The following is a 14,752-nucleotide window of genomic DNA, read 5'->3' on the forward strand; positions in this document are numbered from 1 at the left end:
AAAAGTTTTAATCTATTGGGGTTTTTATATATAGTATCACATCACACACGGTTCAATTTAAGTGTAGTTGATAAATACGCATGAGAGGGTCCAGGTCGGAACCCAGTTGCGGCCTACGGGGTTGGGTCGTGACAGTAGCGAATTGGGGTTCGGGGTTTAAGAAGTACGTAATATTCTCTTTTTTAAAACTGTTGTAAAAGAATGGAAATAGAAAACTTCAGCTCAACTATTAATACAGTAATTATCAAAGGAGGAAAGAACTTGTAACCAAGTTTTGTCTGTCAAGTGAACTGTGGCTTATTGTAGAGGCGGATGCGACCTTTTTTGTATGGGTTCAACTTAAAATAGTAACCACTAAAATTTCGAAAAATATTAAGTTTTGACCTTATAATTTCAGAAGCACAATGATTTCAGTGCTAAAATATTAGTTTGACTCATTAAGTTTAAAATCTGGACCTGCCTATGGCTTATTGCGTAAGAGCATGTTTTTCGGATTCTGCAAATGTATTGAGTGTAGATTGCACCTTTTGTTAAAGCCAACTCATGATTTCCTCCAAAGCTAGTAGGATAAACAATCAATATTTGGATCCTTTTATGATAATTTGCATTGTTTTCTTTATCTTATGCAATGTAGAGTATCCCTGGATGGTGGCTATGGTTCTACTATTAGCTCTCAACTTGGCGATGTAGAAGAAGTGATGACAGGACCTGGATTTGAAGGCACTGTGAAAGAGTATCTGGACGTCAGTCTAGGTTTTGGACCGGGTGGATTGGGTGGTCAACTCTCATATTTGTTGGATTTTGCTTGCTCTTCTTCACTGTCTTTGCATTATCAGTCAAAGCTCTCGACTTTCAAAGAAGATGATGAGATTGTAATTTCTTTTTGGCATGAGTGGATTGCTGATCTTGAAAGGCCAAACATGATGAAACATTCAAAAAATTCACTTTGTATTCAAACTATGAAATCTAGATTAGAGGTTTTGCTTTGTATTAGAGAATTTTTACTTTACTTGCCTTGGTGCAGAATATTTCTTACACATGATTAAAATCTTTAGTGCGGGATATTTCTTAGACAGGATTAAACACATGCAATGCTTAATTTCTTTTCATTGTCACTCGAATTTTTGCAGGGGATAGGATACACTACTTTGCCTTAACCTTTTCTAAGTGAGATGTTTCTTGATACATTAATCAACCTTACACTACATTCATATTCATTGTCACAAATAAAGTAATACGAATGCAATGTTACATTATTCAATATTCACTGATTTAAAATGTCGGTTGACATCCAGACGTATAGCTATTGCTTCGTCTATGGGTTTCGCAACTTTCTGTATTTATATTTGGAAAACTTACTCAATATGTAGCTACTCCTCTCTGTTGATATATTTTTTAGAATCATAAATTTAAAATTTTAGCTCCACCTCTATTGACACTTCTCTTGAACTTAGGTCATCACTCGCATTGATCGACCTACTCTATACAAATTATTATAGATTGATTACGAGAATACAACCCAAAGGATTAGTCTACTATGTGGGAGAGTCCGTCAGTCTATAAATACATTAATATTTTTCTTTTTAATCAATGAGGAATAATTGACCCAATAAATGAAGCATAAAAAATGTGGGATATTTCAAAGGTTTCTTTGGGCCAAAGTAAGACCAATACATTAATATTTCTCTTTTTAATCAATGAGGAATAATTGACAGAATAAATGAAGCATCCAAAATGTGGGATATTTCAAAGGTTTTTTTGGGTCAAAGTAAGATTATTTTACGCATGTGTCTTACTTATTTAATTTTATACAAGTTGAAAGATTTACTTATACACAATCAAAGTAACAAGATAAAATGTTAGTTGAAGTTAAAGTTAAATGACATGTTTATATAATATATATATATATATATATATATATATATATACATGGCCCTATTTAAAATACTACTTGAAGAACAATCTTTTCCAGAAGTTAACCAAACATACCAAATTACCCAAATCAGAAGCTGAACCCTAAAATCAATGGCTGAAAAATTGGCCCCTGAGAAACGTCACAGTTTCGTCCATAATGGTACTTCTAACTCCTTTTCCTTTTCGTTTTCCTCATCTACTACTAACTATTTTGTGCTTATGGAAAATGATAACGTTGATTGTGGAATTGACAATTGAATTTCAGGCCAGAAGGTGTTCGAATGGGACCAAACGCTTGAGGAATTGAACATTTACATAACGCTTCCAGAAAATGTTCCGAAGAAGCTATTTTATTGCAAGATTGAGTCTAAGCATTTGGAAGTTGGGATCAAAGGCAATCCACCTTACCTTAATGTAAGTTCTTCAACTTCATAGTTTTATGTAAGCTAATAATTTAGTATTTTTCCTTTGTTTATTTTTTTTCCCTTGCAGCACGATCTGATGAGCCCAGTGAAGACGGATTGTTCCTTCTGGACTCTAGGTAATTTATTATTTTCCTTAATAGGGGGGTACATTTTCTTTAATTATGGTAACAAATTTTCGATGGAACTGGTCAAAATGGAATGGAATGGATATACAGGATTTATATAGCTTACCCTGGTAGTTTGCGATTGTTGCACGGTAGTTGTTGTTGGTAATAGAACTCAATTGCTTGCAAGTTGCAAGCTGCTTTTGATGATTGTCTCTTGGTACAGTGGTATTGGGTCTCTCTTTTAGGGAACAGTGTGAAGAAACTCATGTAGTTTCGAGCATATAAAATATTAGTGGTCAAATGTCTCTAAAATTCTTAGGAAAGTTGAAGGGTGTGAACTTTTTTAGTTCGGAACACGGAATCTAGTTGGGTCAGCTCAATTATTAGCTATAAGAGAGTCAGCTGTTGTTAATTGCAGTTGGGTATATTTGTGTGAAGTGTTACTCGGTTCTATGGAACTTATGAGGTTCAGATATGCTTAGTTTGATTGATCATTGATAAATTGCTACTAATTGCTAGTATACCGATTAATTCGTTCTAACTTTGATGGTAAATGACAGAGGATGATATACTGCATGTAACCTTACAGAAGAGGGATAAAGGTCAGACATGGTCTTCTCCTATATTGGGCCAAGGGCAGTTGGATCCTTATGCCAGTGATCTTGAACAGAAAAGGCTCATGCTTCAAAGGTTCCAAGAAGAGGTAACATGATTAAGCTTCTACTGAAATGTATGTTTCTTTTTTGGCACTCTCCTATCATTTAGGAATACCTGTGATTGGTTCTGTTGAAGTGTTCACCTATTTCTACTCCCTAGCTGATCATTCATGTTGATTCATGAAACTGTATATTGCTACTTGCTTTTTTACTGTTCTTTCGTTGGTTGGCTCGTTGGCTTGCCCCTTCTTGGTGTGCTAGTCATACTCATGAATTGGTTGACCCTTTCTACATATTGATTTTTCATTTGTAGATTTTTTTTTATTGACTATTCTCTTGGACTTAAACATATCATGATTTTCCCTGAAGTGGCTTCCACGTGGATTGGGCTCATAACTTCCTGAAAGCAATGAAATTACCTTTAATAACAGGGAAGACCTCCTACAAAACAGTATTTTACCTTTAACTACAGGGAAGACCTCAATAGATTATTGGATACTGCTGAATTAAAATAAAAGAAAAAGGAAAGGAAGAGGATACTGCAGAAAATTCTACAAGGGAAATTTGTAGCTTTCGGTACCAGTAAGGCCGAAGTTAATCTGATGTATGTTGCAGGCTATTTGCTGGAGAACTCTTTTTCTCATCATCAACTGCCTTTAACGAAGACTGCTTCAGTTGTCAATAATTTGTCATGCATGTCTGTCGTTTTCTGCAGCAATCCATTATTTCACTTTGTTCCTTTCTTCTTATAAAAAGAAGCAAATTATAGTTCATTGAACTTTTATTCCGAAGTAAAAGTAGGATTACATTACTGTTCTCTCTTTACCTTAGTTCTGCTTAAATAAGCAAAATATTACTGTTCCCTGTGTAGAGCAGCAACATTTTTGGGAGCATCAGAGAAGCTTGTGTCCAAAATCCCAAAGTTTCTTTTTTACAGAAATTGAGACGGGCTGCCCCAAAGAAAACACTATTATCTTTCATGTATAATTAATGATGTGATTATTCTAGGCAGAGTGTTATGTGCAAGAAAAGGTTAGTGGAAAGGACACATAATCAGGATAGAGTTAGATGATTGTTATTTTGTAAGCGAGATTCATATACATCTCAAATTTTATAGAGGCTAAGCTTTTAGGAAATCTATACTGATGCTGGTGATGGTTTGAGGTTGCTAAATGAATTAGATGATTACAGGACTGGAAAAATAAAGAGCTCTAATGTTGAATGTCTTGTCACTTGAGAGTCAATAACTACTTGGGCTACTAATCAGAAATGTTGTGCTCGTCTATGTACTGGGTGAACTTGTTTTTTATAGCTTCACTGAGCTTAAGCAGTACCTTAGATGATAATGTGAATGAAACGGAATGGCTTGCTTCTTTTTATACTGTGTAAAATAAGTCTCACTCACTAGACATCTGAGTCCGGGAGTCCTGGCGTGTTTGTTGTATGCTGTACTGCTGTCGCAGTTCTTATTGGAATTTCAAAGCAGATACAGCTCAATGATTGCAGGCTATCGACAGATTGTTTGTTCAATCACTACTTACATTTTCCTTAGGAGTTAACCTCCTAGTCTTCACCAGTCAAACAACAGGGTTCGACAAAAGATGTTGAATATTGGAAGGCTTTATATGAAACTCCACCCATTAGATTTCTTAAATACATGAATACACTCATAAAGCTTCAGAAATATCATCATTACTCACCGTCTAAGTTTTTTTTACCAGTAGTTGAAACTTTTTAGTTTAGCACTCAATCCAATGTCAGTTGGCTTCATTTTAATTTGTTGGGATTTGAGAACTTGCTGGAGCCTTTGTAAGTTTTGAACTGGAAAACTTGGTGTCTTAAATCGCTTGATTAGGATTTAGCAATGATTAAATATTTTTTAAAATTAAATATTAAAATTTAACAGCTGGATTCTAGTCATATACATATTAAATATTTAGCAATAATTAAATATTAAAATTTAAGAGTTGGATTCTAGTCATATACATATTGCCCCCTACTTTAAATTGAGAAATTAGACCTTCCTTTTCATTTTCTGTTTTGCTAAGTTGTTAAATGTCGTCTTGTCTCTTATTTCGCATTTTCAGGTGGAGTTACTTTTTGTAATTTTGGGAAAATAATACTCCATAGTCTCATTGTCATGTTTTTGAGTGTTCGGATTGTATGTAGGATTATTGATAAGCCAGACTCATGATTAAATTTTTGTAATTCCGTATAAAATTTGGCTGTTAAAAGAGATTTTAATGTCAAAAAGACATAGCCCACATAATGTTCAATGGCTTTGAGGTTTTCTCAGTCTCACTGACAGTCTGGTTTTGTTTCCATTACATATTTAAGACATGTTGTCTCACTCGTGCACCTTGTGTGTATGTGTATATCCGTGTATTTATGTTGCTTCAAGCCTTATGAGCAGTCTATCTGATTAATGATTTTCTTGGTCAATTTCTGGAATATTATCTATTGGATTAAATTAGGTACCTCCAGCTTAGCTTCCTTTAGGTTCTCTATGCATTTGTAATTTATAGATGCAGATGAATGTTACAAATCCAAGCATTTAGCTTGAACTCTGGTAGACAGCCCCTATAGAAAATACTTTTCTTGTCCGTATCTTGGAGTTCTGTTATATACTTTCGTATCTGTCTTGTGCTGTTTTACATCTTCTACATACTGTTTATAAATTGGAAGCAGAAATGATTTAAAAATTACTATTTGACAACTTCTGTTTGATAACAAAGGGTTTCGTCTCTGCAGAATCCAGGTTTTGACTTCTCACAGGCACAATTCTCCGGGAATTGTCCTGATCCAAAGACCTTCATGGGGGGAATTGGCTCAACTTGATACTCCTCTACTATCTTGAAAGTTTCATTGCAACTTTGGACCTAACTAGATATGTATTGTTATGATGAGAAGCAGGGTGATAAGTTTTCCACTGGAATTGGTAAATGTATTATGAAATATTAATTCTTGGCAACCATCTTGTTTACTGGTAAGGTTTGTTGATCACTTTGTTGTTGATTAAATATGATTGCATATGCGACATCTCTATACTACGGATGATGTGTCGTTCTTATAGTTATATAATCATATTCTTTAAGATGAAGTAAAATAGATTTGAAAATAACGGATGTAATAAGAGGAAAAAGTTTACATTCACAAACTATACTAATTTATGTTTGTTAAGTGATAGATTAAAGTGATAATGTTTACTTCATTAATTAATTGAGATTTGAGTAGAACAATGTGTATATTATGAATTTATTGGATTGGTTTAAATAGTTCGTAATATGATGAGACAGAATGAATATTTAATTAGTAACTTGTTTTTTTTTCTAAAAGAGAGGGAACTTTTATCTTTATATCCGTGGGTCGATAAACAATGGCATGCCCTCCCATATCCCTTTTATATATATTTTGCCAAACAACAAAAACACACGTAAAACATACACAGAATTGCTTATGCACGTAGCTGTTTCAGCCATTTTTCTTTGCGGCGTATTTGCCAAATTGTTTTTCTTCAATACCTTTTTCACTCTTTTGGTGAGAACTGAGAAACCATGCAAGTAGCTCTGTATTCAAATTATTAGATTGAGTTGAAACTTGAAGCCCTACCTTTTTTGATTTTATCGGAGCCCATACAAAGTGGGGCTAGAAGATTTTGAGAAGAAAAAACTTAAATTATGGTGAAGGAAGCGAAAGATTTATCAATACCCACAACCCATCGGTGCTTAATTGTGGGGAATTACTGTCATGATGTTCTGATCAAAGACGACGTCGTAATAGCGGAGTCACTCGGCGGAGCAGCGTCGTTTCGTGCTTGACGGTTTGTCGGTTTCTTCCGACTACATTTCTAAAGTGGGTAATGATTTTATGTACTCTGTTAATCATCAGCCGATCACTTCGTCCTCTTCCAAAACCACCGTTTTCCACGCCCATTTCTCAACCGAGAGCAAACGGCAAGATTGGATCCTAAAAAGGGTCGTTGCATGTGACTTGGTAACTCCCTCGGATCTCCCGAACTCAAAATTTGATTTTGGATTGGCTGTAGGTGTTGGTGGGGAGATTTTGCCCGAAACCCTTGAGCGGATGATTGAGATGTGTGAGGTGGTGTTTGTTGATATCCAAGCTTTAATTCGGGTATTCGACCCGGTTGATGGAACAGTGAATCTTGTGCATTTGAATCAAACCGGGTTTTGGCTTTTGTTGGAAAGAATTGTTTTTTTGAAGGCGTCGGCGGAGGAGGCACCATATGTGGATGTGGAGGAAGCAAGGAAATGGTGTTGTGTGGTGGTGACAAAAGGGAAAGAAGGGTGTACCGTGTATTCTAAAGATGAAGAATTGTCCGTTGCGCCTTTTCCAGCTTATCAAGTTGATCCAACAGGAGCTGGTGATAGCTTTCTTGGAGGTTTAGTTGCAGGGCTTGTTCATGGATTGGCAATACCAGATGCTGCATTGCTGGGGAACTTTTTCGGATCACTGACTGTAGGGCATATTGGGCTTCCCAAGTTCGACTCGCGGATGGTACAGGTTGTTTAGATACTGCCATTGATTATGCATGTCATTTGTTGTTTGCCAGTGTTTTAAGTGTGTTGAACTGTTAATTTTGTAATGCTTGAATGCTTTTGTGAGCTTGTTGATAATTGTGAAATTGGCACATTCTTACGACAGATCAATTGAACTAGTTGATCTATGTGAAACGTAAGTTGGAAGATTAAATGCAAGCATAGTTTAGTTTCCTTTCTAAATTTTAATTCTAGGTATCGGAAGAAAATGCATATGAAGAGATGAGATACTTTTTTTTTTTCGAAATAACAACAAAAGATTTTCATAACAACACAAAGATTACTACAATATATTAAAGTGCTGCTATAACTTCAAATACAAATGAAAAGTATACAGATTTGACAGTGTCACTAAAATCTCAAAAAGTTTATTATGGAATATCATGATCTAAGTTTATAGTTGTTTGTGCTAAAGATGTTTGCCTAATTATTTTTTTAGTCGAGTGAGGAAGAATGAGAAAGTGATGTTATTCTATCTCTGTACTGCTGCCTGAATATACAGTTTGAACTTTGCAGATAGCTGAAGTGATGTTTTTAATTGAATGACTGTAAACAAATAGAAGTCTACTGCTGTGTTATGGCTCTGTAACACTTAAAAGCAAACTACATAGGCTACCTTCCATTTGGATACACCTTCCATTTCTCTTCTTTTGTTGTTCATAAAAAATGAGGAAGAGTCCAAACACATATATAAGACTTCTTGATCTCTTTGGGAAGAAAGTTATTAGGAAGATAATGATTTTCTTCTGACCTATCACTCAATGCTATAATTGATGCGTTTTTCCATCTTATACTTTTCTTCCTTAGACTGTTAGTATATAAGTGGAACTACATTCAGTTTTTTGCCTTTTGTTTTAAAAAGAGAAGGGGTTTCAATTATTAGTTGATATCGATTTCCTTTGCCTTCTGTTGCTTTTAAAGAGAAGCTTAAGATATTTCTATACCTTGATAATATGTATAATGTTTGCCCAGTAGAACAAACCTGAAAGAAACATGAGTATTGTCGTTTGACCTTTAGCTGTTACCAAAATGTTGATTAAAACAAGAGGTGTTGAATTATCTAAAGGAAGTTTGTTGATTATGTCAGTTCCATCAAGTGAGTAGGGAGGTATTTTGAATCGTTTCCACAAATTACACTAGTCATGAACCGGCTGCATCTCTGCCAATATTCTATGCTCCGGCAGAGCTGGATACACTGTACTCTCCATTTTCAGTTCAAGAGGAAGGGAATATATCATTTTTATCTTCTATGCATCATGTCTGTTAGGTTTCTTTGAAATGACTTGATTCTTGTGTTGTGTGTCCTTTTATTAATATTCTAGCTTTGTTCTTCTAGTATAAATCCTCAAACTTCTTTTCTCCAACATTAGTGGAAGTTTATGCAAAACAAAAAAATGGATTTTGCTTAGCAAATTAGTCAAGATTTTTAGTTTCAGCTTAAAGTTGATTACGCAAATTCTAGAAAGATTGGATAGATGTAACTTTATTCTCGGATCATCTGTCTCCACCATAGGCGTATTTGGCTAAGATTTTCAGTTTCAGCCTAACGACGATAAGCAAATTGTGAGTATCACTTGTCCAATGATTTTCCCTGTAATGTCAATGCTTTCCTTTTTTGTCGTTGCAGTATAGGGAGTCCGGAGTTCTATTATGGAGAGGGTTTACCATTCAAGAATTTGCCAATCAGTTGTTTGGAAACAAAAACGATTATGGAAAAGGCAGGCAGATGCCTGTCCATTATGGATCTAATAAGCACAATTATATTACTGTTGCATCAACAGTAGCGTAAGATACTCATGCTTTTGTACTGATACTTCTATTTTGATATTTTCAAACATCTTTCCAAGTCAATATATGATGCAAATAATTGATGAACCGAAGTGGTTATTTTGCTTCAGTACTCAGCTTCCACATGCTGTTGGTGCTGCATATGCTCTAAAGATGGACGCGAAAAATGCATGTACAATTGTATATTTTGGAGATGGAGGCTCTAGTACGGTATATGTTTCAACTAACTTGTGGATAATGAACTTTTTAACAAATTCAATGAACTAGGTTCCTCAAACCTCAATCATACTCAGATTTTTACAGATGGCGTGTTGTGATTTTGTTGCTTTTTTTCCTGTTAAATTCATTGATTTCATTTCAGGGAGATTTTCATGCTGCTCTGAACTTTGCCGCCGTGTTAGATGCACCAGTTATCTTTTTCTGCCGGAACAATGGTTTTGCAATAAGCACACCTGTTAATGAGCAGTTTCAAAGTAGGTGCCTCTCTTAGCTGCTCAATTATTTGCTGCTACTGTTATGTAGTTGGCTACTGATGAAGACTCTCTTCTATTTATGGTTACTTAGGTGATGGTGTGGTTACCAAAGGACAGGGCTATGGAATTCGTAGTATTCGTGTGGATGGTAACGATGCTCTTGCTGTTTTCACCGCTGTCCATGAGGCACGAAAAATGGCTGTTAATGAACATAAACCTGTTCTAGTTGAGGTAAATTGCACACTTGTTTGGGACTGAGGCTTAGTAGACAGCGAGAATCACCTGTCTTTTTTTTGTTGTTGCTAGTTTTGGAAGTGTTGTTAAGTGCTTCTTTTATGTTCAACAGGCTCTTACTTATAGAGCAGGACATCATTCAACCTCAGATGACTCAACCAAATATCGTCCAGCTAACGAAATCGAATGGTGGAGAACAGCAAGAGACCCTGTAAGCAGATTTAGGAAATGGATTGAAAGGGAAGGCTGGTTGAACTCTCAGGTTGAATCCGAACTTTGCAGTAATATCAGGAAGCAGGTAAATTCTTCTCGTCGTTGCATGTATAGCTTTCTAGAGCAGAAATCTAACGAAGTATTTCTAGAGTAGACAAGTTACAGTGCTAGGAAAACTTAGTTGTCATAGTAGACTGAGATGGACTTAACTCGAGCAACATGGACCAGTAAGAGAGAAGAGTTGCTTGAGAAAGCTTGATGAATAAAATGAGGAAATAAGGTGAGTATTTATAGGTGTGGAGGAGAGACCTAACAATAAATAAAAATAATTACAAAGGCTGATCTTGAAAATTCAATGGAGGATTGTGATGTCATGGGTGATGTTAAATGGAGAACTATTGATGTCATGGGTGATGTCAAATGGATCTAGATCTTTCCATGGTTGGTGAGATGAACCTTATTTTAACGGAATACCCTTTTTCGGAGCTATGTTTGAACAAGATAACTTCCTAATTAGGATTTGGTGTCTCATATGAATTGTAGCTCTAGAAATCTACTTTCATGTCGTTCAAGAATCAACCGATTTGGAGCATCCTACCGTGAGATATGATTTTTCTTCTACAAACACTCCATTTCATCACAGCCCCATGTCTTGCAAAAATTAATTTATTTGACCTACTTATTCTCCGAATCTTAAGATATGGTCTTCACGAAAGGCGTAGGTAATGACGTTGGGGTTATTCAAAAATTTGAATCACCTAGTTTGGACTATCCTATGAAAAGTTATGCCCAAAAAACAGAAGCAGTATCATTTTCGTCGAGAATTGAAACACCACATACAACGTTTTAGGGGGTGTTGCAATATCTTTCAACATCAGGGTTTGGACCGTTTTGGCATCAGCTGAAAATAGATCTTGAGTCAGCACAAAGAGTAAATGGTAGCGGCCGAAGAAATGACTCCAGAAGAGGAAGAGGGAAGATACTTACAATGAGCTACCTGTCAAGCAAACTAGGCTTTAACCCTCCTCGAGTTCACAAACTCATCAACCCACCGGATGGTATACCTACGAGGAAAACATAGGGTAAGGAGAGTCGAGATGAAGCAAGGCAAGGGCGAATGGAGTATTTACCTTTGTTAGGTGAGCAGAAAGGTCCACCACATGTCTTTATGGAGCATGTTTATCATCCACAAGAGAAGAAAGAGAAGTCGGAGTTAGGTTTCCAGCTGAACATCACAAGCAGCGGAGAGAAATAGAGGGACTTGAAGAAGAGAGAGTAGAACAAAATAGGAAACTCTATTTTCTAGGGTCGTGTTTGATTTCACCTGAAGCTGGACTTTTAAGCCAGTCTTCAGGGCCTTTTTTATATAATTTTTGTTTGTTTTAGACTCTGATCTATTGGGCCTGTTTTGGGTCCAATAGATTTAAATGAATAAAACGGTCCTATGGTCCAAAATTGATTAAAAAAAAAGATTTTGTGGTGATAGAGTGATTCGAGTTACTTAAAACTATAGTTTTAGCACAAAATATTTGATATGAAAGACATGAAGATGGTTTTAAAAGGAAAATTCAACCAAATATCAAATATATGATGTACATGTTACCAAAGTGCTAGCAACTATAAAAAAATAGAGAAAAATTTCTGGCGGAGTTGAAAAACCCAGAAACAATTGTCGTAATTTGGAAAATGTTATTAGAACGTGGTGGAATTTTGATGGATAGGCTTGGGCTGAGAGGCGAGTTCCTGAGATGAAAAGTTCTTGCTGGAGAACTGCCTGGAAGGTCACTCACGCGTTGGCGCATGACTGGATCTCGTCGGATAATTCTTCCCTCTTGACGATTTGTAGGAGGATAGATGGGGCGAGATTAACTGGGGTTTGATCGCACGAAGGTTCTGACCCTATTGGTGGTGCTGGTATATACAGTATCCGGGGGAAGCAATGAAGTCTTGGAACAGTGGTGTAGTTGCTGGAAAGTTGCTCGGCAATAGAATTTCTCTTTTACAATGATTATTTTCTCACAAAAATGCTCTGATAACATGTGAGAAAGACGAGAAGGAAGAGAAAATGTTGCATGATTATTCCTCAAATTATTGGGGTTTAAATGACTATGTTTATATGTCCTATGAAAGGAAACAAAATTAACTACATAATTACAGGAGCAAATCAGGCTATCTACTATATTTACAATAATTCTAAAACATTCACAGGATTCTAACAGAAGTGCAAAGCAACAAATATAAAAAATGCGAGTAAATTAGACGAAAGAAAGGAGAATATATGATGTAGATGTTACCAGAGTGCTAGCAGTGTCAAAAAATAGAGTAAAAATTGTCTGAGTAAAAAAACTGGGATACGATCGCTGGAATCTGGTAAAAATTATCAGAATGTGGTGGAATTTTGATGGGTAGTCTCGGACTGAGAAGGCGAGTTCCTGTGAAGAAAACTTCTCACTGGAAACTGCTTGGAAGGTCACTCACGTGTCGGCACGTAACTGAATCTCGCCGGATAATTCTTCCCTCTTGAAGGCACGTGGGAGGTCAGACGCGAGCGAGACTAACTGGGGTTTGATCGCACGAGGGTTTCTGATCCTATTGGTGGTGCTGGTATATACTGTACCAGGGGGAAGCAATGAAGTCTTGGAACAGTGGTGTAGTTGCTGGAAAGTTGCTCGGCAATAGAATTTCTCTTTTACAATGATTATTTTCTCACAAAATACTCTGATAACATGTGAGGAAGACTAGAAGGAAGAGAAAGTTCTGCTTGATTATTTTCTCAAACTATTGAGGCTTAAACAACTATGTTTATATGTTCTAATATAATTACAAGGAGAAAATCATATCTAATATATTTACACTAATTCTAGAATATTCACTGGATTCTAATAGAAGAGCAAAACAAAAATAAAAAAAATGCAAAAATGCGAATAAGCTAGACAAAAGAAAGGAGAATATATTACTGACTTAAATTAGAAGTAATGAGTTACACTAATTCTAGAATATTCACTGGATTCTAATAGAAGTGCAAAACAAAAATAAAAAAATGCAAAAATGTGAATAAGCTAGACGAAAGAAAGGAGAATATATTACTGACTTAAATTAGAAGTAATGAGTTATATAATTGACCAAAAATAACATAAAAGATCAAATAGCGCATCAAAATCAGATAAAGCAAAAAAGATATTCCACTATAGTGTCTTTTAGTTGACTTGGGCTTAAGGATACCATTAACTACCATAAATTCTTATAGAACTCAATTTTGTACAATAATCTGCAGAAGCTGCTACGGTACTGTCTATACCCAATAAAGTCGAATGCTTGAATGGAGTCACAATCAAAATCATTTCCCTAGGTTTCAAACACTCAATTGCTGTAACAGGTATGAGATATAATTTGTCATATGAGATCTAATTTGTTAAATGCTTCTTTTCATGATAAAAAAAACCAGGATCAAACATGTTATTCCACTGTTATGCTTGTTAAGGAAAAAAGAGCTATGATTTGCTCGCAGCCTGAGTGACCATGTCTTCATGTCATCACTATGTTATCTTTTTTCTGGCCAGATAAAGGTGAGACTTTGAGTTGGGGTGGGGGACAATCAGGAAGACTTGGTCATGGACATCAATCAGGCATTTTTGGACTCTTAAAAAGTGACAGGTTAAGTATGTGGTTGATGATCCTCTGTATTTTGCATGAATTGATTTTTTGTTTCCAGTATTATTAAGTATTATCAACAGTATTCTTACTCTTGTCCAAAATAAATTACAAATTGAGTTATTTTGATGAATAAATGGGTCTTCTCGTATTACTGGATGACAGAGGATGCTATCAGTGGCAGCCAACTCTTCTACTTTATTATGTACTTTGCATCTATTCAAGTGTTTCTAGTGAATAATCAATTGGTTATTGTTGGTAATACTAGCTGTTATTTCTTCTTTCCTTTAAACAATTGATCCTTTCTTGTCTTTGAAAACAGTGAATACGCACCACGACTTATTAAGGAACTTGAGGGGTTGAAGGTACTGTTATCTGCGATGTCTTCAAGTTTCAATTATAGACTTCTCTCTTCAGGATGTCTAGAGTTTTTAATACATGCTTCATAGCTGCTGGTTCATTTTGACAATTCTTGTTATGTGTAAATAGGTTAAGAATGTGGTTGCTGGAATGTTGCATTCTGTCTGCATCAGCGGTAACTCATTGAAATTAGCAGAAAACACTTTGATGTTAAAGAAAGGCCACAAATTTTATATTTTATCCTTTTTTGTAAGCCACAGAGAATGGATCTGTACATATTTTTGGAGAAAGAGCAAATAAGAAATTGGTAAATATCTATATACTAGCATCATGCAATTTTTTTTTATTTACATTGAATGACGTTCCACTTCT

The 14,752-nt window shown here is 35.6% G+C and overlaps 1 protein-coding gene and 1 pseudogene across 2 annotated transcripts; both read left to right on the forward strand.

Moving 5' to 3' along the window:
- Positions 1-1,928: 1,928 nt before the first annotated feature.
- On the forward strand, positions 1,929-6,076 carry LOC129883411 (uncharacterized). Its single transcript, XM_055958090.1, has 5 exons — positions 1,929-2,074; positions 2,180-2,328; positions 2,407-2,455; positions 3,007-3,149; positions 5,854-6,076. Exons 1-5 carry the CDS (start codon positions 2,026-2,028, stop codon positions 5,938-5,940), a joined length of 477 nt encoding a protein of 158 aa, XP_055814065.1. The 5' UTR covers positions 1,929-2,025; the 3' UTR covers positions 5,941-6,076.
- Positions 6,077-6,278: 202 nt separating this feature from the next.
- Positions 6,279-14,385, forward strand: LOC129883410 (inositol 3-kinase-like; annotated as a pseudogene). Its single transcript, XR_008765916.1, has 8 exons — positions 6,279-7,626; positions 9,289-9,446; positions 9,560-9,659; positions 9,811-9,922; positions 10,014-10,153; positions 10,269-10,454; positions 13,930-14,023; positions 14,343-14,385. The product of XR_008765916.1 is annotated as an inositol 3-kinase-like (transcript).
- Positions 14,386-14,752: the final 367 nt, after the last annotated feature.

The sequence above is a fragment of the Solanum dulcamara genome, chromosome 3 (assembly GCF_947179165.1).
Source record: "Solanum dulcamara chromosome 3, daSolDulc1.2, whole genome shotgun sequence".
Classification (NCBI taxonomy): domain Eukaryota; kingdom Viridiplantae; phylum Streptophyta; class Magnoliopsida; order Solanales; family Solanaceae; genus Solanum; species Solanum dulcamara.